Here is a 24,772-nt window from a genome sequence, read left to right on the forward strand (position 1 = left end):
CTAGAACTAAAAGGGGAAGTAGACACAATAAAGAAAACCCAAAGCGAGGCAACGCTGGAGATAGAAACCCTAGGAAAGAGATCTGGAACCATAGATGCGAGCATCAGCAACAGAATACAAGAAATGGAAGAGAGAATCTCAGGTGCAGAAGATTCCATAGAGAACATCGACACAACAGTCAAAGAAAATACAAAATGCAAAAGGATCCTAACTCAAAACATCCAGGTAATCCAGGACACAATGAGAAGACCAAACCTACGGATAATAGGAATTGATGAGAATGAAGATTTTCAACTTAAAGGGCCAGCTAATATCTTCAACAAAATAATAGAAGAAAACTTCCCAAACATAAAAAAAGAGATGCCCATGATCATACAAGAAGCATACAGAACTCCAAATAGACTGGACCAGAAAAGAAATTCCTCCCGACACATAATAATCAGAACAACAAATGCACTAAATAAAGATAGAATATTAAAAGCAATAAGGGAGAAAGGTCAAGTAACATATAAAGGAAGGCCTATCAGAATTACACCAGACTTTTCACCAGAGACTATGAAAGCCAGAAGAGCCTGGACAGATGTTATACAGACACTAAGAGAACACAAATGCCAGCCCAGGCTACTATACCCGGCCAAACTCTCAATTACCATAGATGGAGAAACCAAAGTATTCCACGACAAAACCAAGTTCACACAATATCTTTCCACGAATCCAGCCCTTCAAAGGATAATAACAGAAAAGAAGCAATACAAGGACGGAAATCACGCCCTAGAACAACCAAGAAAGTAATCATTCAACAAACCAAAAAGAAGACAGCCACAAGAACAGAATGCCAACTCTAACAACAAAAATAAAAGGGAGCAACAATTACTTTTCCTTAATATCTCTTAATATCAATGGACTCAATTCCCCAATAAAAAGACATAGACTAACAGACTGGCTACACAAACAGGACCCAACATTCTGCTGCTTACAGGAAACCCATCTCAGGGAAAAAGACAGACACTACCTCAGAGTGAAAGGCTGGAAAACAATTTTCCAAGCAAATGGACTGAAGAAACAAGCTGGAGTAGCCATTTTAATATCGGATAAAATCGACTTCCAACCCAAAGTTATCAAAAAAGACAAGGAGGGACACTTCATACTCATCAAAGGTAAAATCCTCCAAGAGGAACTCTCAATTCTGAATATCTACGCACCAAATGCAAGGGCAGCCACATTCATTAGAGACACTTTAGTAAAGCTCAAAGCATACATTGCACCTCACACAATAATAGTGGGAGACTTCAACACACCACTTTCTTCAAAGGACAGATCGTGGAAACAGAAACTAAACAGGGACACAGTGAAACTAACAGAAGTTATGAAACAAATGGACCTGACAGATATCTACAGAACATTTTATCCTAAAACAAAAGGATATACCTTCTTCTCAGCACCTCACGGGACCTTCTCCAAAATTGACCATATAATTGGTCACAAAACAGGCCTCAATAGATACAAAAATATTGAAATTGTCCCATGTATCCTATCAGACCACCATGGCCTAAGACTGATCTTCAATAACAACATAAATAATGGAAAGCCAACATTCACGTGGAAACTGAATAACACTCTTCTCAATGATACCTTGGTCAAGGAAGGAATAAAGAAAGAAATTAAAGACTTTTTAGAGTTTAATGAAAATGAAGCCACAACGTACCCAAACCTATGGGACACAATGAAAGCATTTCTAAGAGGGAAACTCATAGCGCTGAGTGCCTCCAAGAAGAAACGGGAGACAGCACATACTAGCAGCTTGACAACACATCTAAAAGCCCTAGAAAAAAAGGAAGCAAATTCACCCAAGAGGAGTAGACGGCAGGAAATAATCAAACTCAGGGGTGAAATCAACCAAGTGGAAACAAGAAGAACTATTCAAAGAATTAACCAAACGAGGAGTTGGTTCTTTGAGAAAATCAACAAGATAGATAAACCCTTAGCTAGACTCACTAAAGGGCACAGGGACAAAATCCTAATTAACAAAATCAGAAATGAAAAGGGAGACATAACAACAGATCCTGAAGAAATCCAAAACACCATCAGATCCTTCTACAAAAGGCTATACTCAACAAAACTGGAAAACCTGGACGAAATGGACAAATTTCTGGACAGATACCAGGTACCAAAGTTGAATCAGGATCAAGTTGACCATCTAAACAGTCCCATATCACCTAAAGAAATAGAAGCAGTTATTAATAGTCTCCCAACCAAAAAAAGCCCAGGACCAGATGGGTTTAGTGCAGAGTTCTATCAGACCTTCAAAGAAGATCTAATTCCAATTCTGCACAAACTATTTCACAAAATAGAAGTAGAAGGTACTCTACCCAACTCATTTTATGAAGCCACTATTACTCTGATACCTAAACCACAGAAAGATCCAACAAAGATAGAGAACTTCAGACCAATTTCTCTTATGAATATCGATGCAAAAATCCTCAATAAAATTCTCGCTAACCGAATCCAAGAACACATTAAAGCAATCATCCATCCTGACCAAGTAGGTTTTATTCCAGGGATGCAGGGATGGTTTAATATACGAAAATCCATCAATGTAATCCATTATATAAACAAACTCAAAGACAAAAACCACATGATCATCTCGTTAGATGCAGAAAAAGCATTTGACAAGATCCAACACCCATTCATGATAAAAGTTTTGGAAAGATCAGGAATTCAAGGCCCATACCTAAACATGATAAAAGCAATCTACAGCAAACCAGTAGCCAACATCAAAGTAAATGGAGAGAAGCTGGAAGCAATCCCACTAAAATCAGGGACTAGACAAGGCTGCCCACTTTCTCCCTACCTTTTCAACATAGTACTTGAAGTATTAGCCAGAGCAATTCGACAACAAAAGGAGATCAAGGGGATACAAATTGGAAAAGAGGAAGTCAAAATATCACTTTTTGCAGATGATATGATAGTATATATAAGTGACCCTAAAAATTCTACCAGAGAACTCCTAAACCTGATAAACAGCTTCGGTGAAGTAGCTGGATATAAAATAAACTCAAACAAGTCAATGGCCTTTCTCTATACAAAGAATAAACAGGCTGAGAAAGAAATTAGGGAAACAACACCCTTCTCAATAGTCACAAATAATATAAAATATCTTGGCGTGACTCTAACTAAGGAGGTGGAAGATCTGTATGATAAAAACTTCAAATCTCTGAAGAAAGAAATTAAAGAAGATCTCAGAAGATGGAAAGATCTCCCATGCTCATGGATTGGCAGGATCAACATTGTAAAAATGGCTATCTTGCCAAAAGCAATCTACAGATTCAATGCAATCCCCATCAAAATTCCAACTCAATTCTTCAACGAATTGGAAGGAGCAATTTGCAAATTTGTCTGGAATAACAAAAAACCTAGGATAGCAAAAAGTCTTCTCAAGGATAAAAGAACTTCTGGCGGAATCACCATGCCAGACCTAAAGCTTTACTACAGAGCAATTGTGATAAAAACTGCATGGTACTGGTATAGAGACAGACAAGTAGACCAATGGAATAGAATTGAAGATCCAGAAATGAACCCACACACCTATGGTCACTTGATCTTCGACAAGGGAGCTAAAACCATCCAGTGGAAGAAAGACAGCATTTTCAACAATTGGTGCTGGCACAACTGGTTGTTATCGTGTAGAAGAATGCGAATCGATCCATACTTATCTCCTTGTACTAAGGTCAAATCTAAGTGGATCAAGGAACTTCACATAAAACCAGAGACACTGAAACTTATAGAGGAGAAAGTGGGGAAAAGCCTTGAAGATATGGGCACAGGGGAAAAATTCCTGAACAGAACAGCAATGGCTTGTGCTGTAAGATCGAGAATCGACAAATGGGACCTAATGAAACTCCAAAGTTTCTGCAAGGCAAAAGACACCGTCAATAAGACAAAAAGACCACCAACAGATTGGGAAAGGATCTTTACCTATCCTAAATCAGATAGGGGACTAATATCCAACATATATAAAGAACTCAAGAAGGTGGACTTCAGAAAATCAAATAACCCCATTAAAAAATGGGGCTCAGAACTGAACAAAGAATTCTCACCTGAGGAATACCGAATGGCAGAGAAGCACTTGAAAAAATGTTCAACATCCTTAATCATCAGGGAAATGCAAATCAAAACAACCCTGAGATTCCACCTCACACCAGTCAGAATGGCTAAGATCAAAAATTCAGGTGACAGCAGATGCTGGCGAGGATGTGGAGAAAGAGGAACACTCCTCCATTGTTGGTGGGAGTGCAGGCTTGTACAACCACTCTGGAAATCAGTCTGGCGGTTCCTCAGAAAACTGGACATAGTACTACCGGAGGATCCAGCAATACCTCTCCTGGGCATATATCGAGAAGATGCCCCAACAGGTAAGAAGGACACATGCTCCACTATGTTCATAGCAGCCTTATTTATAATAGCCAGAAGCTGGAAAGAACCTAGATGCCCCTCAACAGAGGAATGGATACAGAAAATGTGGTACATCTACACAATGGAGTACTACTCAGCTATTAAAAAGAATGAATTTATGAAATTCCTCGCCAAATGGATGGACCTGGAGGGCATCATCCTGAGTGAGGTAACACATTCACAAAGAAACTCACACAATATGTATTCACTGATAAGTGGATATTAGCCCCAAACCTAGGATACCCAAGATATAAGATATAATTTGCTAAACACATGAAACTCAAGGAGAATGAAGACTGAAGTGTGGACACTATGCCCCTCCTTAGATTTGGGAACAAAACACCCATGGAAGGAGTTACAGAGACGGAGTTTGGAGCTGAGATGAAAGGATGGACCATGTAGAGACTGCCATAGCCAGGGATCCACCCCATAATCAGCATCCAAACGCTGACACCATTGCATACACTAGCAAGATTTTATTGAAAGGACGCAGATGTAGCTGTCTCTTGTGAGACTATGCCGGGGCCCAGCAAACACAGAAGTGGATGCTCACAGTCAGCTAATGGATGGATCATAGGGCTCCCAATGGAGGAGCTAGAGAAAGTAGCCAAGGAGCTAAAGGGATCTGCAACCCTATAGGTGGAACAACATTATGAGCTAACCAGTACCCCGGAGCTCTTGACTCTAGCTGCATATATATCAAAAGATGGCCTAGTCGGCCATCACTGGAAAGAGAGGCCCATTGGACTTGCAAACTTTATATGCCCCAGTACAGGGGAATACCAGGGCCAAAAAGGGGGAGTGGGTGGGCAGGGGAGTGGGGGTGGGTGGATATGGGGGACTTTTGGTATAGCATTGGAAATGTAAATGAGTTAAATACCTAATAAAAAATGGAAAAAAAAAAAGAAATCAGGAGTGCACTCATAATTCTTAGTAGGTCTGATTCTGTGTTCGGAGCGTTTAAGAAAACTCATCTGTCATTGAATTCAAATCACCTCAGGACAGATATCATAGGTGTGACTCCACGCTCATGGTATCAGTACAGAAAGGGCTCTTTCCTGCCATTTAGTGACCTTTTTCCATCTCTTCCTAAAAACTTAACAACATGCTCTAAGAGGTTCATTTTCCTGGGAGCCTTCCTGTTTTGCTGTCTGCCAAGGTGTTAGATAATGTACCATTTAAAAGCCCAATCCTAGAGATGGGCAACTTGAATCTTCTAGGTCAGTGCTTCAGAGCACATGATCTTCCTCAAAGCTATACATAGTTTTCTTATCTCTAAAATGAGTAGCAGAAGCCACACTAGAAGAGGTAGTATAGATTAAATAACATCATGCCCATAAATGAGTCTTCGGTGGTACTTGGCACATAAAATTTTACAGCATGTTACATATTACTTCTCTTCTTTTAATCATCTACATAGAAGTAGTAAAAGATTGTCTTAGTCGCCGTCCCTGTTGCTGTGGTAAATCACCATTGCCAGAAGCAACTTGGGGAGGACGGGGCTTATTTCCTTCCAGAGCTCCCAGGTCACACACAGTCCAGCACTGAGTGAAGGCAGGGCAGGAATGCAGCCATGGAGGAGTGCTGCCCAGTGGCTTGCCCCTCGTGGTGTGTTCAACCTGATTTCTTTCTTTCTTTTTTTGTTTTTTTGTTTGTTTGTTTGTTTGTTGTTGTTTTTTTCGAGACAGGGTTTCTCTGTGAAGACCTGGCTGTCCTGAAACTCACTCTGTAGACCAGGCTGGCCTCGAACTCAGAAATTTGCCTGCCTCTGCCTCCCAAGTGCTGGGATTAAAGGTTTGCACCACTACGCCTGGCTCAGCCTGCTTTCTTTCTTTTTTTTTTTTTTTATAGTTTTTTATTAAATATTTTCCTCAATTACATTTCCAATGCTATCCCAAAAGTCCCCCATACCCTCCCCCCCCCACTTCCCTACCCACCCATTCCCAATTTTTTGGCCCTGGCGTTCCCCTGTACTGGGGCATATAAAGTTTGTGTGTCCAATGGGCCTCTCTTTCCGGTGATGGCCGACTAGGCCATCTTTTGATACATATGCAGCTAGAGTCAAGAGCTCCGGGGTACTGGTTAGTTCATAATGTTGTTCCACCTATAGGGTTGCAGATCCCTTTAGCTCCTTGGGTACTTTCTCTAGCTCCTCCATTGGGAGCCCTGTGATCCATCCAATAGCTGACTGTGAGCATCCACTTCTGTGTTTGCTAGGCCCCGGCATAGTCTCACATGAGACAGCTATATCTGGGTCCTTTCAGCAAAATCTTACTAGTGTATGCAATGGTGTCAGCGTTTGGAAGCTGATTATGGGGTGGATCCCTGGATATGGCAGTCTCTAGATGGTCCATCCTTTCATCACAGCTCCAAACTTTATCTCTGTAACTCCTTCCATGGGTGTTTTGTTCCCAATTCTAAGAAGGGGCACAGTGTCCACACTTTGGTCTTCATTCTTCTTGAGTTTCATGCATTAGCAAATTTTATCTTCTATCTTGGGTATCCTAAGTTTTGGGCTAATATCCACTTATCAGTGAGTACATATTGTGTGAGTTCCTTTGTGATTGTGTTACCTCACTCAGGATGATGCCCTCCAGGTCCATCCATTTGCCTAGGAATTTCATAAATTCATTCTTTTTAATAGCTGAGTAGTACTCCATTGTGTAAATGTACCACAACCTGCTTTCTTATACCTCGGGCCACCAGAGTAAAGTGCCACCCACAGTAATCTGGGCCCTCTCCCATCAACTATTAACCAAGAAAATGCCTGACAGGCTTGTCTACAGGCCAGTCCTATGGAGACATTTTCTCATTTGAGATTCCCTCTTCCTAGATATGTCTCATTTGTGTCAAGTTGACAAAATAGTACAAATATGTAAGCATTAAGACATAACTGTAGATATATCCCATATGTCTGGTAAACTAAAACTGCTTACTTTTCAAAAAACTTTTTATTGGTTCTGTGTGAATTTCTCATCATATACCCCAGTTCCACTCATCTGCCCTTCCCCTTGTATTTGCCTTCCACCCTTGCAGCCTCCCCTGTTACAGGGAAAATAAAATCTTGTTGTGGAAGCTGTAGTGTGTCACAGTGTGTCTCACAGTACACCCTTTGCCCATGCTGCTTTGCTTGCAAATGTTCATTGTAATGAGTCCTTGGTCTGGTACGTGGCTCTGGCTTCTGCTACTCTATCAATTCTGGATCCTCACTGGGACACTTCTTGGATGTCCTGCTGTTGTCCTGGGTCATAGAGGTCTGTAGTTTTGGATCTATAGGACTGGACCCTTCATGCACACCAGCAGTTCATTGAGTGTTAGGGTGTGTCAATTCAAAGCCCTGGATCTGGGCCTAAGACTTATCTGAGAGGGTCAGCCTGCTGGCTCCCCTGGCTCTCACACCCTTGGGGCAGCTCCCTGGCAACCTCCCTGCAACCAGGGCCCGCTGTATTGTGCTGCCCAGATGAGATGCAGGGCCCAGTTTCCCAAGTGTTTTAGCCATTAAGGGACATGGCCAACAACTGCTCACTTGTGAATCTACTGCTTACATTTCTTTAGAATTCCTTAGCACTCCACAGGTAGGGAATTCATCTGCTAGCGAGGTCCTTGCTGGCTCTTCAGCACCTGTACTTAATGCAGGCTCTGGAAACTAGCATGCAGCTTTCAAAATCTGCAAGGATATGGATGCTCACTGGGAAGCTTTGAGTTGCTTAGATACAGTACTCTTACTCTTATTCTGTGTGCTATGAAAAGTTAGGCTATGACTTCCGTACCTCAAACATGAGATTCTGAGTCATAGGTTCACACCTACACATCTCAGAAGTTACAATGTAGAGCTTGTGTGTGCTCCTATTGCATTGTTTTAGGAGCCTAACTTCAAGAATTCATTGTCGAGCAAGCCGATAGCCACTCTCTCCTGGGAGATGTTATAGTCACATTCCGATAACTTATGCCTTTAATTTGGTTCTTTGTCGTGTCTTATTTCATATTTCGGTTTTGTTTCTTGTTTCTTTATGCCATTTGACCATTTCTAGCTCGTGTTGGATACAATTTGAATTAGTTTCCTGATTCAACCTAATTAACTCATAAATCGCCTTCATTTACTCACTGTCAGCCGTGTTTCCTGCCTGGTTTCCAGCCAATGCTTGGCAACTTCTCAACAGCAAGGTCTGGTTCATACTCAATGTGATATTTTTACTCTCTGAGAAATTCATATATGCATATGATGTATTTTGATCATATACTCATCCCCACCCCTAATTCTTACCACCCCTCCTCTTCACTCCCTCCCACCTTTACCTCCTCTTTAAAAATAACCTACCAAATCCAATTTATGCCGCCCACAGACTCCTGGTTGTGGGACCAGCCACTTGAATGTGGTCAACTTACCACATCCTTAAACAATCCTGTCACTTCTTCCTCCTGAAGCTATCAGCTATTGGTAGCTTCTCTTTAGGCGGGGGGTGGGAGGGTGAGCCTCTCCCTAGTCCATGTAGGGATGCAGACTGGGATGGTCTTGTGCAGGGAGCCGTGAGATCATGAGTGCAGCAGTCCTGATGGGTCCAGAAGACAGTTTTGCTCTGGGTCTCCCTGGCCTCTGACTCCTGTCATTTTTCTGTCTCTTCTTCTGAAATGGCCCCTCAGCCTTGGGTGGGTGGTGATATAGCTGTCCTACTGGATGTGATGTGTTTCTGTGCCAAGCCATCCACTGCACAAAGAACCTTCTGTGATGTGGCCTGAGAGCTGTTCTGATGTGTGGGTAAGGAGGTAGGACTGTAGAGGGCAGTTTGATGGTATGTCCACCTAGGAAGTCACGGTTGGGTTCTCCGCCAGGCCTCTAAGCTCCAAGGCCCTGGCTTCTTAGTCACAGTTACAGCACCAGACACGTGTTTCCTGCTGCAGAACAGGCCTTGAATGCCGTGAGAAACTGGTTGGTCACTCCCACAATGTTCACATTGCCATGGACAGTTCTCGCCATGTCATTTTGTTTTTCGTTTTGTTTTGTTGCTGTTGTTTTAAGCTCAGCTATACTCACTTAGTTGTATTTTTTGGAATGTGGGTCAAATAAAGTTTATATCTAAGAAGTTGTTGAAATGTTTCCCCTTTTCCAGGTAAAAATGTCGCCCTCGTATCATCAGTCCAAAGGGGATCCTCCCGCCAGGAAGGTGAGTCTTAAAATCAAGTGGTTCGCAGAACTACCTCCTCCCTCCCAGCCTCCTCTGAGGTCAGTCTTCTCTACATAGCAGTGGTGTTTACTTACATTAATATTCTCAGGCCTCTTCTCATTGGATGCTTTGATATGTTGCTAGGATTCCTTGCCTCTTTCTAGAGCACATGTGGGATTTCAGGCCCAGCAGTTTCCTGGCAACTAAGACTATAAGCATTGTGGGGTCAGCATCCACAGTCTGCCTCGTGTCCGAGGGCAGTAGCAGATGAAACAATATTTTGAGGGAAAGCTGTCTGGTTTTCTTAGTGACATGTTTCTCTTCAGATAGTTGTGCCCAAAATAAACTGTCTAGAGATAGAGCTTTTCAGCACATGCCACATAAAGGGTTGTCAGTACATGCGGGACTAGGCCTGTCTTCTGTGAGTCTTGGACCCGAGCAGTGCTCAGGGGACATTAAGAGACCCACGGCAGCCCCTTCTGTGTCCTGCTGCAGCTGTTGGCTGAGAGCCATGGGTAGCCTGGCCTTCTGCTGCCTCCCTTTGTCACTGTTCTCTCTCTGATAGTTGAGCTGGTTTATTTTGGTTTGCGCTCCCCCACACATATACACACACACACACACACACTTTAAAATTTTTTAGCTAGCATTGAACTCAGCAAAGTATTCATGAAATAAAAATGACATCTTGCTGCTCTGTTTACTAACTGCCAGTTTAGCTTCAAAGCAGTGTGTCACACTCCAGTCCTTTTCCTCTGCTTGTAAACCCTGACATTTTCAGATGGAAAAAGGATAGAAACAAGATACAACATCTGAAAAGTCCTGAAACGCATTATGCAGGAATAGCTCTGTGCTCTATCCAAGCATCATGGCAGGTAAGACCAAGGGGTAGAGCATGAGTTCTCAGAGTCACCCTACTACCTCGAGCACTTAGTCGGCTTCAGGTCACTACAGTGAAATGTTACCTACAGAGGAGAGGAGAAGAGAGTCTTCTGAGGGTTTGGCATCATGGCAGCTTCATGGATGTGGGCTGCAAGAAAAAGTGACTCGTTGAGGCAGGAACACATTTGAAACAGGTGCTCATAGCATGAGCAGAAAGCAGAGAGAGGATGAAGCCAGGGCCCCATAGTTCCTGGGACTCAAATCCCTGTTAGACCTCTTCTCAACCTTCCATAGCAACTCCTAACACAGCTATCATGACCTACATGAACCTTTGGGTATAGTCACCAACCAGTCATAGTAGGTAGGGCCTGAGTCTTATTAGTCTCATTTAATAAACATGAAAGAATTAGAATACAGAAGAAAATTGGTTTGTAGAAGATCTTTAATGGTAGCCATGCAACATACTTTCAACAGGATGATTGAAAACATAGGCTTATTCTAAGACCAGGCTTAAAACTCAAAGGCTCTGAAAGGGCAGCCTCTTTTTTTCTTCCTGTGTAAGATAGTGATGATCTTAGAATTGCCTTAAAAACTAAATGAACTACTGTTTAGGTATGAAACACCTGTATTTGATGCATAGCAAGTACTTAGGCTGTAGTGAGCACTGCTATTTAACATGGCCCCTTTTAGTCGATCATGTTGCTTACATATTATTATTCAGTCATCAAGTATTTCTTTATGCTACATGCAGAGCTAAGAATTAGACTAGAGATGAGACTGCAGTCTTTGTTCTCAAGGATCTCAGCACTAGGGCTGGTGAGAAGGCTCAGAGGTTAAGAGCACTGACTGCTCTTCCAGAGGTCCTGAGTTCAATTCCTAGCAACCACCTGTAATGGGATCCAATGCCCTCTTCTGGTGTGTCTGAAGACAGCTATAGTGTACTCATATACATAAAATAAATAAATCTTTTTAAAAAATCTCAGCACTAGACAGATGAGCTCACTATTACTGTACAGCTTTATGATGCTGGGTAAAATGTATAGGATGCTCTGCTAGCGCTTAGAAGGGACCTTGTTTTCAAATGGCTGATCAGCCTGGTGCAGCCTTATGTTCTTTGTGATTGTAAGTATAATGAAGAACTCTGAGGAATGGTTAACTGCTCCTCTACAGCCTTGCTTCATGTTGTTAGCTGCCACATAGCTAAGAATTTATTAAACGCTGATTTAGAAGTAGATTGATGCAGCCTATTTTCAGACTTTGCAATGCCTTAGCTCTGAAATTCAGACATCTGACTATCATCAGAAAAGAGGCACCACCTCAGACGCAGGAATCTGCTACTCTTCGAATCCATTTAATGTAAAGAAACTTCTTGCCAAGGCTCGGTAGCATCTTTAATCCCAGTACTCGAGGCAGAGGCAGAGGCAGAGGCAGGCGGGTCTTTATGAGCTTGAGTCTAACCTGGTCTATGTTGTGAGTTTCAGACCAATCAGGGATACATAGTGAGACCTTGTCTCAAAATAAGAAAAAAGAAACTTCCCCACCCATGGCTGGATGCACATGGCCCTTGGTATCATTCTTTCTATTTTTTTCCTTTACTGATTCATTTTGAAAAAAGTGGTCAGGCGTACACTTATTCCTTCCCCATGCAAGAGTGGGTACAACTTCTCAAGTCTTCTTCCTTACCTACACATTTTGAATAGATTTTATCAATGAGAGCCTATTTCCAGTATTTACCATACTGATTAACAAGCCATTAATTTTAGCAATTAAGACTCTTTGGAAGCTGCCATTGGGAATTCATGTTAACTGGCCACTCCTGAAATGTGAGCTCTTACTTAAAAGCAGTTACCACCCCTGAGTTGAAGCCTAGATGTACCAGCTCATCTTTCTGTCACATATGTAGTGTAGGTGCCTGTCCCACGATAGGCAGGGAAGCTTCCCAGAGGAAGGAGAGCTTGATCTGGCCTCAAATAATAAGGGGGAATGTGTCCCAGGAAGACCTGAGTAAGCAGGGCTCAGTGCAGGCAATGGGAGCAGGTTGTATATGTCTTAAATACAAAAGCACAAGAAAGTCTAGGGGGAGATCGTGGGGATCCAGATCCCAGAAGCCCAATCTGCAGCAGCTGCTTCTTAGTGGACGATTGGCATTTCCACCCATGGTCAGTTGAAAGGCAGTGAGGACAGTTAACAGAACAGCATGGTTATCTAGGTAGAAAATTGCCCTAGCCTGAGCCTGTACAAGGGAAATCTTAAAAGGTGAAATACATTCAGACCTTAGCATCTTTCCCTCTCCATCCCCTGAAAACTGTCTAATGTCCCCCAAGGCTCAGTTATTTGTCATTTGAGCTCATAGCACCTGAACTTGCCTGTTAAGGTATCACTCGTTAGACTGTACGCCTCCTGAGGATAGGAGTCCTTTATGTTTATTCTTACATGGAGAAGAACCAAGCAGGCACTTGATTGTTGTCAAATAAATGAGAGGTCTGTGAAAGAGATCCATCAGAGTATGCGTTGTACATAGAAAATGAGCAGGGAAGGAAGTCTGTGACCCTGACAACCAGAGGAAGAACAGCAAAGCATCCTTGCTGGGCTAGGCTTCTGTCTCCAGAATAATCTGCAGTATACTAAGGGAAGGTTAAATGAGGAGCGGTGTGAAACTTAATGTGTGTGGGGTGGGGGCATGTATGTGTGCATGTATGTGTCCATTTACATACATCCTCATTCGTCCTTGATTATAGTCCCTCTCCCAAAGTTCCTCTGTTAGATGAAAATGGCCATCACGTCTGGCAAACAGTGGCTGCCAAAGCGACATGTGTTGTAAGAAACACAAAGGAAGCAGCTGAGTTTATCTGCTGCAAAGTCTCTTAAACTCCGTAACTGAAGGGCGCATTCATTGACTCCCCTCTTAGACCTGCCAAGAGTCAGTTCACTCCTGAGGAGGAAGGAGCGATGCTCTCTGTAGGGCTCTGCTGACTTCCTGCACATCTTACACAGTGGTCACTTTTCAGGAGGTCAGTGATCTGCTTTCACTGGTCAGTGTATAGCACATGGCACTGCCTGTGTCTTCTCGTGAGTCATTTGCGTTTTAGGTACTCAAATGTCAGCAAACAAGCATTTATGTATAATGTGTATAACTAGTTGTATGTATAAAGTTTCTGCTTAATTGGCTCCCACTAATATCTGCAGTGACAGAGTTGGGAGACACACGTGCATCTCCGGGATCGTCTCAGGGGTTACTTAGGGATCATCAGAACCTGGCAAGTCTGGAAGCTCGCTCGCACAGTAGTCAGTTTACAGGGTGGAACAAAGGACCTGAGAGGATTTAAGGTTTCAGGGATCACAGCACTATGGAACATCTCTCATTGACTGCAAGTCTCATCGACACACCAACTAGGGACTTTTGACTGTTGGATGCACAGTCCCCCCACCCCCACCCGCCAAAGGCATGTCCTTACAAAGCTGGATGTCCTGCCTGAGCCTTTCCTAGAATGAGGCAGTATTCCCTGATTGTGTGTCTGCAGAAATGAGGATCTGACTGTACTCCTTGGGGTGTTGGTGCCCCTGAACCACCCGCAGCTGATGCCAGCTGACGTTTTTCTCAGAATAACCTCTGGGTAGTTCTTGCTCTCGGTGGATTCTTCTCAGCTCAGAACCAGACCTCTAAGACCTTGCTTCCCAGTTTCTCAAATAGCGGAGGGTATTAGAATTTGTGGCTCATTTTCCTTTCCCGGCTGTTCTGGTGGTAAGAAGTGTTAACTCAGTTTGTCTTCCCACTCATGTCAGGAATGGAGATGAGGAGGAAATCTGTTCATGATTTTTTTAGGATTTCATTTTTTTTAATTTTTTTAAGGAAAAAAGAATCCAGAACAAGCTAGCATTTCTGTGGCATCAGGAGAACCGGCCAACCCCAGTAATCGCGGCCAGCCCCAGTAACCGCGGCCAGCCCCAGTAACCGCGGCCAACCCCAGTAACCGCGGCCAGCCCCAGTAACCGCGGCCAACCCCAGTAACCGCGGCCAGCCCCAGTAACCGCGGCCAGCCCCAGTAACCGCGGCCAGCCCCAGTAACCGCGGCCAGCCCCAGTAACCGCGGCCAGCCCCAGTAACCGCGGCCAGCCCCAGTAACCGCGGCCAGCCCCAGTAACCGCGGCCAACCCCAGTAACCGCGGCCAGCCCCAGTAACCGCTGGTTGGTGGATTCATAGCAGTTAGGAGCAAAGAGCAAGATGTGGTCTCTGACAGGCTCAGGAGAAGACTGCAACCAGTGTTGGTATGCTGACGTGAGAAGACTAGTGTCGAGCTGGTGTCAGACATCTGGAGGACACTGAGTTACATGGAAGGACAAGCATTCTCAGTAGTTCCAAAGATGGAGCTGGTACCAGTATAGTGGTTGGATCAGCTTGGAAGGAATATCTTACAGTAGTTACTACAGTTGATGGTACATTAATTAACTAAGGTTTGTGGTTCACTTTAGGCTCGATGCTTTGTGTTATGAGTTCTGTGTGTGATGAGCTGTGTCTACTGAAGGTCATACGTTGTAGTTCCATCGAGCCTCAAATCCTTCCTCCCCAAACACTTGGCAACTACTGACCTCTCTGCTGCCTCTGTGATTTGCCTTTTCTGGGATAGTTAGTAAGTTGCATCTCCCACCCAGTGGTCAGCATTGAAGACGTCTCGGTGTCATTTCACGACTTAGTTAATCTTTCATCATTATAGAACACTTTTGTAGGTACTGTGGTTGCTTTATCCACTCACCTTCAAATGACATCTTAGCTGCTTATAGGTATTTGCAGTCATACAGAAAGTCACAGTAGATGTCTCTGCAGCTTCCTCTGTCGACGTGGTTCTCAGGCCATGGTGAACTACTGAGTTATATGTTAACACTCTGTTTTCTACAGGATAATTGACCATTGACTGCAAATGGCTAGAGAACAGTTGTTTGGCTCCTAGTTCTGCCATCTCTGACTTGAGACCCTATAGCACCTTTGCCTGTTGTGCCTGGCTGCAGCATTATTAATGCAGCCATTAATGTGACTGTTCTTTATTTTTATAGAATTTATTATTTAAAACATGCAAATAAAAGCATCACCCCAAAGCAGACACAAAGTCTATACAACTCGGTGAAATTCTGCATCGTTGGCATGGCCATTCTTAGCGGCATCTGTGCAGATCTATGTTACATTTATACTTTCAGCATCAAGTATATTTTATGTGCTTATCCATCATAAAAATCAAAAGTCCACAACAGAATTAAAACTAGGAGAGCAGTTAGCTTTCTATCCTCTTTCCTAACTCCTGGCCATTGTAACTGGTGGTCAGTTTTAGAAACTGTCCCGTGTGCCACTGAGAGAAGTGTACTTTGTTCTTGCTAGGTGAAGCACAGCTGCTGGCCTCTCCTCTCCTTCCTGCACACTGAGTCCAGCATCTGCCAGGCTCTTCTTCCAGTCCTGCTTGTCCAGGCCATGGCCAGGGTGCTGGCATCTGGGCTTTTCTGACTCCTGTGCCCTTTGTCTGCTGATACAACCTGCTGTCTCACTCTGTGGCTTACCCAGTTCACCCTCCAGCCTGGCTCTCTTGCTCCTGTGCTTAAAAGTTCTTGGTGCCTCTTCCCCAATGGACCCAACTCAGTGGAAGCAGGGTGAGGGGGTTGGGGAAGGGAGCAGACAACCAGATGGCTTTTTATAGAGATAATGATGCCTATCTCTCTATATGCTTTCTGTAGATGGCTTTTTATCCTGCTTCCCTTCCATCAGAACTCCTGCTATCCAGACACTGCTTACCGGCTGCCAGCTCAGCTGTTTCCTGTATAGACCCTTTCATTACACCTTCATTGATTTCTCAGTGTGTTCAGGGCTTTTTGTTTTGTCTTAGTTTTAAAGTTTTTTCAGGGAGCATGCTTTGTGGTGCTCTTGGGTTCACTGTGTGTATCTTTGCTTTTCTGGTTCAGTTTCTGATTTGAACCAGATAATGCCAGTTGTGTAGGCCTGATTTGTTTAAGTACTATTTGCATTGCGTTCATGTCATACAACTACTCTTTAGAATTGGTTGTGAGAGAATGTGAAAACAGGCATTTGTATAGCATTTTACGATTATACAGTTATCTTTTGTTCTCCTTGCTTATCTGTGTGCATTTGAAATTGTGAAAATCGTTTTCATTATCTTAGTCACTCTTGTCAGAGAGGTAGGTAGGGGTGGGCATTAGTGCCTCAGTACCGTATAGAGATCAGAGAACAACTAACCTCCAGGAGTTGGTTCTCGACTTCCATCATGGGTTCTAGGATTGACTCAAGTGGTCAGACCTGCAAGACATCTCTGAAGTACTCCGAGGTTTTCATTTATCTAGGAAAGTCCTGTTTTGCATGCACTTTTAGAAGACAGCTTTGCTGGATGTAGGATTTTCGGCTGCCCGGTTTTTCTTGAAGGTTTTGAATGTTGCCTCGGTGACTCCTGGCTGCCATTGTTGCTGCTGTTAATCTTAGGGCTTTTCCCATCTACCCCTCGATGTGACTCGTGGTTTCCACCTTGTCTTTTACTTTTCCCATTTGCGAGTTTGTCTTATCATCCATCCATATCATACTCAGAGTCCGTTGAGCTGGCTGAATGTGAACGTTACTACTTTTCAGTGAACTTGGAAATTCTGAGGCATAAGTGTTGAAATGTTTTTCTTCTGCTGTAGGGTCTCATTAGCTGTGCTATGCTGCTGGGACCGTACGTCTCTCCAAAGCTCTTCCTAGTCTTCTTTCTGTGGTTTTCATCTTGTGTAGTCTATTAAAATAAGATTTATTTTATTTTTATGAATATGGGGAGCAGAAGGTGGATATGTGCATGTGCATGTAGTATCCAATAGAGACCAGAAGAGGGCGTCTGATCCTAGTGTGGGTTTTCTGGAAGAGCAGCGGGTGCTTTAACTACACGGAGGGAGCATCTGCCCAGCCCCAGCTTTCGTAAACTCAGTTTTCTGCTCATGTGTGTTCACCAGTTCTTTTGCCTGTTCAGGTTTTCTTCTGACACATTCTAATGAGTTCTCTATTTCTGTTCCAGTGTTAACTCCCAAGTTTTCATCTAGCTTCCATGTATTTGTTTCCTTGTTGGTGTTCTCCGTTGGTGGTGGCAGGCATCACACCCTCCTGTGTTTCCTTGTCTCCTGCTCCCCTCACTTTGTGAACACATGCATCAAGACTGCTTTGAAGCCCATGTGAAATCTGGGGTCTGGCTCCATTGTGTGTGGTTTCCAGCCATTTCTTTGGTTAATGCTTTCCTATGTGTGCACACCTTGTGGTTTTTAATGGGATCTGAACATTTGAGAACAATGTACTTACCCATCTGCCCCCAGGGCTCATTATTATTTTATAATGTTTTGGTGATGGGTTGAAATAATTTAGTAAAGCTTATTTTCCTCCACTGTTAATGGTGTGACGTACTATCCCATAAACATAGTCAGACACATTTGTGTCTTTCCACGGTGTCAGAATATATCAAATAGCATTAAGTTCACAAGCTACATTTATTTCATTTGCTAAGTAGTTTTGATTTCTCTTTTTAGCTAGCTGTTGGTAAACCCAGATTTTTACATTTCCATCTTTATTATTAACTGTCAGGTCATATATTCGACATCACATAACCATGCATATGTTTACCTTAAGGAATGGCTACAAAAGAGTTAAAGAAACCAAGAGGCTTTAATGGAAATAGAGGCAGAGAGATAATGCAGATGCAAAGAGTCCCTTTGGGGTTCTGTGTTAACTCATCTGAAGAGTTGCAGCTGCAGGATTGCAGAGCAGGCAGTGGGAAAAGAGCAAAGCTGAGGCCCCTGGGGTAGTTGGGAGTTCTCTGCCTTGTTGGTCTAATTCCTTACCTTACACACTGGATGGTCAGATGCCCAGTGAGGGGGTACGCCACTATTGTAGTGTTAAATGTAAGCGTTAGTCTGTAAACTAGGCTGCTCTGTGGATAGAAAGGAATGTTTATTTGAGGAAAATCAAACTGCTGTGGCTATCTTGAGCAAAGAGGAGCAGGCAGAGAAAATATCTAAAGGCAGGGAGAGCTTTGCCAGTTTTAAAGAAAAAGGTGATGGGGGCGGGAGCCTGTGAGCTGGAACGGTTGTAAGTTAGAGTAGGGGTGGAAGGGTTGCTGGCCAGAAGAGCCAGGGCACTAGCCTGGGGACTTGGGTCTGTTATAGGTTTGTTTTAGGTAGTGGGGAAGTAGATGCCCCACGCCTGTAGGGGTGGATGAGGGAAGAAAAGGATCCTCCAGGCAAAGGTTTCAGAGGAATGCTGCATGCACGCTTTAGTTTATCCATAGCAGTCCTGTTTACCTGATCAGGGTCCAGACCGAGCTGAGCCCAGGCTAGCCTTTAAGGCATTGCTAGGGCACTGCCATCTAGGGACCTCGTAGTCCGGGTGAGGATGTTATACCCTGTGTTAGCCTGGTGTGCTTGATGCGTTATTGGGTCAACTTTCTGCATTACGCATCTGTGTGCCCAGATGTCCCTGCACTATACATCCACGTGCCCAGATGTAGGTGAGTTTATAGCTGGTGGGTTTTTACTTTTGGGGATGAACTCTGAGCAGGCTGGGCCTCCTGGGTGGGCTTGGAGAGGTGGTTCTGTACATGTGTAAGGACGAGGTAAGTCACATGCCTCTGCCTGTGCTCAGAATGGAGCCAAATGCTGCTTTGTAAAGTTGAGGCCCCAGGAAGCCAGGCACAGCTGAACACTGTGGTTCACACACGCGGCCCTACACACCGGAGCAACAGAGCAAGTGCAGCTTGGTCTCCACATTAAGCTTCCCATTCTTTTCTCTAAGGAAGTACAGTGCAGATACACTCACCCTGGGGTAACCATGGGATCTCATACTTTTCTCTAAGGAAATACAGTGCAGATACACTCACCCTGGGGTAACCATGGGATCTCATACTTTTCTCTAAGGAAATACAGTGCAGATACACTCACCCTGGGGTAACCATGGGGCTGTGGTGTTGCCTGCCTCTCCGTTTAATCTCTGACCACACCCAGCCATTTTTGTTTTCAACAATAACCCAGGATATCAATTGTTCTTCAAACCCAAGTGTCAACTCTGATTCTTTGTATGTCATTGTTCCTGAAGTCTATATTTATCATTCTGCCTGCCACTAAGGCTCCTCCCAGTCATCTTTCCCTCATCTGTGGCGCATCACAGCAGAAACTCCTCTCCTTTACCTTTCACAACTCCTGTGGTCCTTAGAACTTGAGTTCCAACGCCTCTCAGCTGCACTGCACTGAAGCAGGCTCTCTTTAGAAGAAGGGAGAAACTATAGGTGTATGAACCTGCTTTTATCCCTGGGGAAATCTTATCATCCCAAATCTCTGGAGCTTCGGACAGGGACAGTGGAAAGTTTCTGTGCCAGGATGAGGAGGCTGCGGCCTCTGGTCCAACTGTTAGAAATAATCTCAGGGCCCCAGAGAAGAGACCACCCCAATTACAGTGTCCCTATAAGGCAGAACTTTCCTTCTAAGCAGAAGGGTGCTGTATTCACTCAAGCAGAAGAGCATATTCAACCAGACAGAAGTCACTGTTTTGTTCTAAGAGAGGTGGTGACTGTACCCTTTCCCCATTGGCTGGGGTCCAACCTCACATTCTTTCACAATTGGCTAGTTTGATAGACAGACAGACAGACAGACCAAGGAAAAGACAAGGGGGTGGGGCACAGCAGGTAGAGGACATTTATTTAATGTGTACAGATGTTTTCTCTGCATGTATGCTATGTACCACATGCATACTTTGTGTCCTCAGAGGCTAAAAGAGGGCATCAGATCCTCTGGAAGTGGAGTTGAACGATTGTGAACTACCATGTGGGTGCTGGGGACTGGTCCCAGGTCCCCGGCAAGAACTGCCATGTTCCTAGCTGCAGAATCATTGATCCACCCCTGCAATTGGCTAGTTTTAAAAGAATTGGAAGGTGGGGGGAATGACCCAAAAGAAAAGAAACTGGGAAAAGGGGTGGTCAGTTAAGTCGATTAAGTTCCAAGGTTGTTGCAGGGCCTTTATGGAAAGAAAGGGTACAAATAAGGGAGATTAAAACATTTGCATATTTTACAACTTGGGGGGGGGGAATAAAAAGATTTGTATTCCTTGTCATAAATGAAAGTTTTAGAGTGTTTGACAGAAAAGATTGATACTCTGTGTTTCGCAGGGCAGTGGTGGCCCACGCCTTTAATCCCAGCACTCGGGAGGCAGAGGCAGGTGGATCTCTGAGTTCGAGGCCTGCCTTGTCTACAGAGTGAGTTCCAGGACAGCCAGGGCTACACAGAGAAACCCTGTCTTGAAAAAAAAAAAAACAAATTAAAAAGATAATAATACTTGGTATTTCTTCTGCTTATGGCTTGCCTCACATGCCAGGGAAGGGTGGGAGGGCAGCATACAGCCTCACAGATAGAACTACTGCCATCCTCTAAGTTCAGGCAACGCCCACCACTCAGGTTCATCTCTCTGGGGCTAGACATGCATAATGGGAGGCAGGCTGAGGGTACTGGGCTCTGCCTCATCCAGAGCATTCTGGGAGCTCCAAGAGGCAGGCATTGCCACTCTTGGGTGCAGAGTCTGCACTGGAGTCCCCTCTGCTGGGCTGGGGTTGGGAGGAGGAGTCTTGGTTCAGACACCAGACACTTGCTGTCGGCATGAATTCATAGATTTCCTTTTTCTCCAGATAATTGTTTTTCATTTGCCATTCTTCACTAGGTCTATTTCTCGAACCTTTACATGATTTCTTGGTTGGGTTAGGTTTGGTTTTAATGCCTTTCCCAGTTGCAATTGGGAACAGAATGTGTGGAGTTCTTTGGGATGGAATAAGCCTCCCACCTCTCTTGCTCCCCCTTGGGAAGCCCTAAGAGCTATCTTCCTGATAGTGGGCATGTCCTGAACATACAAACATGCAGACGTTGTGTCTTTACATGGTGTCAGCGTTTACGGAATACTGAATGCAAGGTTTAATTGTTCAATGATGGCTTTATTATTAAATCCATCTACCTTGGTAGCCTGGCCCATCTTTACAATTTAATTGTTAATTATTAACTCTCAAATCACACAGCACACAGAGTCTGTAAAGGTATATGTATGTACATGTATGTATGTACATGTAGATGTGTGCATGTGTTACAGAATGAATATAAATTAAAGAGAATTCCGCAGAGTGAGGAGGCTGTGGCAGTGTACTGAGGAAGTCTGGATAGATACAAAGTAGCCCAGTGCTGAGCCAGAGCTGTTGGAGTCAGATTTGAGAGCAGAGCTGTGAGTGTGACTGCAAAGGGACAAGCCACACCAGGTGGGGGTCCAGATGGGCACATAGGTGAGCCGGCGCTGGGGAGTAGGCTACATTAACAATGGGGACCAGTCGGATCTGGGAACCCTCCATCCTTGATGCAGACACCTGGGATCAGACCATCCATTGGTATTGGGGTCATGCTTTTATACTTTTAGGCATCCATCAATTTATGGGGTACAGGTGAGGGAATTAGACTTTTTCCTCAATCTGGTGACTCCAATAAATTCTTGGGCCTGGTCTTCCCAAGAAAATTTTAATATGCCCATGTGCTCCCACAATTTCAATTCTCCCTTGTTGCATGTAGCTTTAAAGACACACCAGGAGCTGCTAGGAGCTGCTGCCCTACCAGCCCACTTCTGTTCCACCTGCTTAGCTGGATCAGTGCCACAAGCACCGAACTGGCTTCCCTTCCCCTCCCACCTTTACTCCAGGAGTTGACCACTCCACCAGCCCACTCCAGAGACTCTTGAATCTTGAGTTACCAGCCTCACCAGAGACTCTTGAATCCACAGATAAGGGACACACTCAGTTTGTCACTTTACAGCTTGCTTTTTGTAGCACAATTACTGGGCGCAGATACCTCCCACCTGGAAATGTGTGCCCTTACCAAACCACCCCAAACTCAGTGGCCTGTCCCAATAAGTCCCTGCCAAACATCTCTGGCAACCCGCTTGCAGCAGAGCTGCAGGCCCTGGCTGTGTGCTTCTCTTTCCAAAGTCTAGCCAAAAAGCCCCTTTCTCTTTCCCCGAGTGCCTTTTCCTCTTTGGACCCTGAAGTCCCACTTGTACCTTCTGTCCAGCAATTGGCCCCTGTACATCTTTATTGACAAGTCAAGAACCAATTAGGTAATTAGACCTTAGTATTAGCACCACCCTTACACTCCCTAGTAAATTCATAGGGTGACCCTTTTACTAATCATGGAGATAAGTCATCTGTCCATCTCTTCTGGATAGGAGGTGACTGATGGATGGTAGAATTTCTGGGCTCACCCACGCCTGATGGCCTCTTCTACCTCAAAATGGGAGTCAAAAACTGTAAGTGGAGTCTCCTAGGACGGTACAGGCTGAAAAGTCAGTGCTTTTGTATGGTAACTTAGAGTAGGGCTTAGCCCGCAGGGTGACACCATTGAGCCCACTCAGTTCCTTATTCTAGGCTCTCTTTCCATGAGTGGAACCCAAAGCGTGTTGTCCTTTCCAGGTGCCATTTTGCATGTGTGCCTGCAAGCGAACATGGCAAGGCCAACTTGCTGATTCATTCACACACACACCACTGATGCTCACACTCCCACCTTGCAGAGCCGGGTGGGTACAGGCCTGGTACTGCTTCCTTTATGACCTGTGCAATCATTATTTCCCATCTACCCAGAGGCTGTTCTGCCTTCATCCAAATCAAGGAAATGTTTGTCTGGAATAGCATGTTGTATTAATTATTTAATCTCAATTGGGGAGGTTCTACCCCACCTTTGATCATTCAGCTAGATAAAAGACACAAAACCTTTATATTTTTAATAAGCCTTTAAAGCTCTAGAGCTGGGCAGTTATCTACCCTCTAAGATATTAGTATTTACTTCCCTATCAATAACCCTGAGTTATAACTTGCCATGTTCCATCTGGGCAGCTCTTAACTCTAGGTATTCAGCCCTCATGGCCAAGTTTTCATGACTCACCTACCCCATGATGTCTTCTCCTCTTTCCACCTTCTCTCTCTCTCTCTCTCCCCTCATGGTCCTCCTCAGACCCCCAAGCCCAGAAATCAAACCCCGCCCTGCCTTTCCTCTTCCCAGCTATAGGCTGTCAGCATCTTTATTCAACCAATAGTTTTAAATTAAGGAGCAAGGCCACATAGCATCACTTTGTGTACAGGAGGATTCCCTCCTCCCTGAAGGCCACCAGGCCAGTGTTTGGCATTGCAATCCATAGCAGCCGACCAACCCTCAGCAGCCGAGGCCCACCCTGTTTTGTTTCTGCATTTCACTGTTGTTCCGTACAGCTCAGATGTCTCTTGCATGGGGATGCTGTAGAACATCTTGGTGCCAGCAGAGGGTCTCTGGACCATGTTTGTTCCCTCTCTTCCAATGGAAGAGTGCTTTATCAAAACTATACCATCGCGTCTGTCATCTGGGACTGCATCAGACACTACAGTTGTAGCTGTTGCTCCAGCTTCAGTTAAACCTTTTCCCTACAACACTGTTCCCTGATGAGGCTCCCTCCATAGTTGACAGTCACACTTTTCATTGGGGTATATGGCAAAGGGACACTGGAGCCTCTACTCTGCAGTAAAGCCACTTAGTAGAGCCCCTCCCTGAAACTGTGCTGTGCTGAGCTCCCCGCCCTCCTCTGTGCTGCTTCCTGTGCAAAGTGACCGAAGTGACCATTGCTAGTGTAAATATCCTAGGGACCTAGGAGAGACCCTGCCTGTGGAATCAGGCCCTTTGCTTTTCATCTGCTCACTCACCCAGCAGCTCTCCCTGCATCTGTCTCTGAGCTCCACACTTGGCTATGCTCTTGGTCCCCTCAGAGTCTCTCTGTTTCTCTGAAGGCATCTTCACTCACTCTGCTGCTTTCTGGTCTTACAGTTCCTCAGTAGCTCCCAAGTGTTAATTTTGTTTTTATGGTTTTCATTCATTTATTGGCATTTTTGTGATATAGTTTATTAATTCCATCCTTCTTTTAAATCTTCAAACATATTTATAAAATAAATACCTTAAATTCTTTGGACTGGAGAGATGGCTCAGTGGGTAAAGACATATCAGGCTTGAGGCAAATGCCCTAACTCACTGAGACATCTCACTGGCTCTCCTACAAAGCCACAGGTCTCCTTTTTTCATATACTCTTCATTTAATTGACCCTCATGCCTCTCTCTTACCCCCCACCAAACTCCGCCGCCGCCCCCCCCCCCCCACCATCTCCCTGTTCCTTTTGTCCTCAAGCCTGACCATTGGGTCCTGTGCAATAGAAAGAAAGAACCCGTGTCTCTGACTTTC

General features: G+C 44.4%; 1 protein-coding gene across 6 annotated transcripts in view; it reads left to right on the forward strand.

The window, feature by feature from the left end:
• Vps8 (VPS8 CORVET complex subunit) overlaps positions 1 to 24,772 on the forward strand; it is a 221,564-nt gene that overhangs the window by 175,490 nt on the left and 21,302 nt on the right. For 5 of the 6 annotated variants that reach the window (NM_001285893.1, NM_001285894.1, NM_001081366.1 and 2 more), the window contains one exon: positions 9,561 to 9,614. The exons of the other annotated variant lie outside the window; for it this stretch is intronic. In NM_001285893.1, coding sequence (NP_001272822.1) covers positions 9,561 to 9,614 — 54 coding nt within the window. The remainder of the gene's footprint in view (positions 1 to 9,560; positions 9,615 to 24,772) is intronic. 6 annotated transcript variants of the gene reach the window in all.

This window comes from Mus musculus, chromosome 16, assembly GCF_000001635.26.
Source record: "Mus musculus strain C57BL/6J chromosome 16, GRCm38.p6 C57BL/6J".
NCBI lineage: Eukaryota > Metazoa > Chordata > Mammalia > Rodentia > Muridae > Mus > Mus musculus.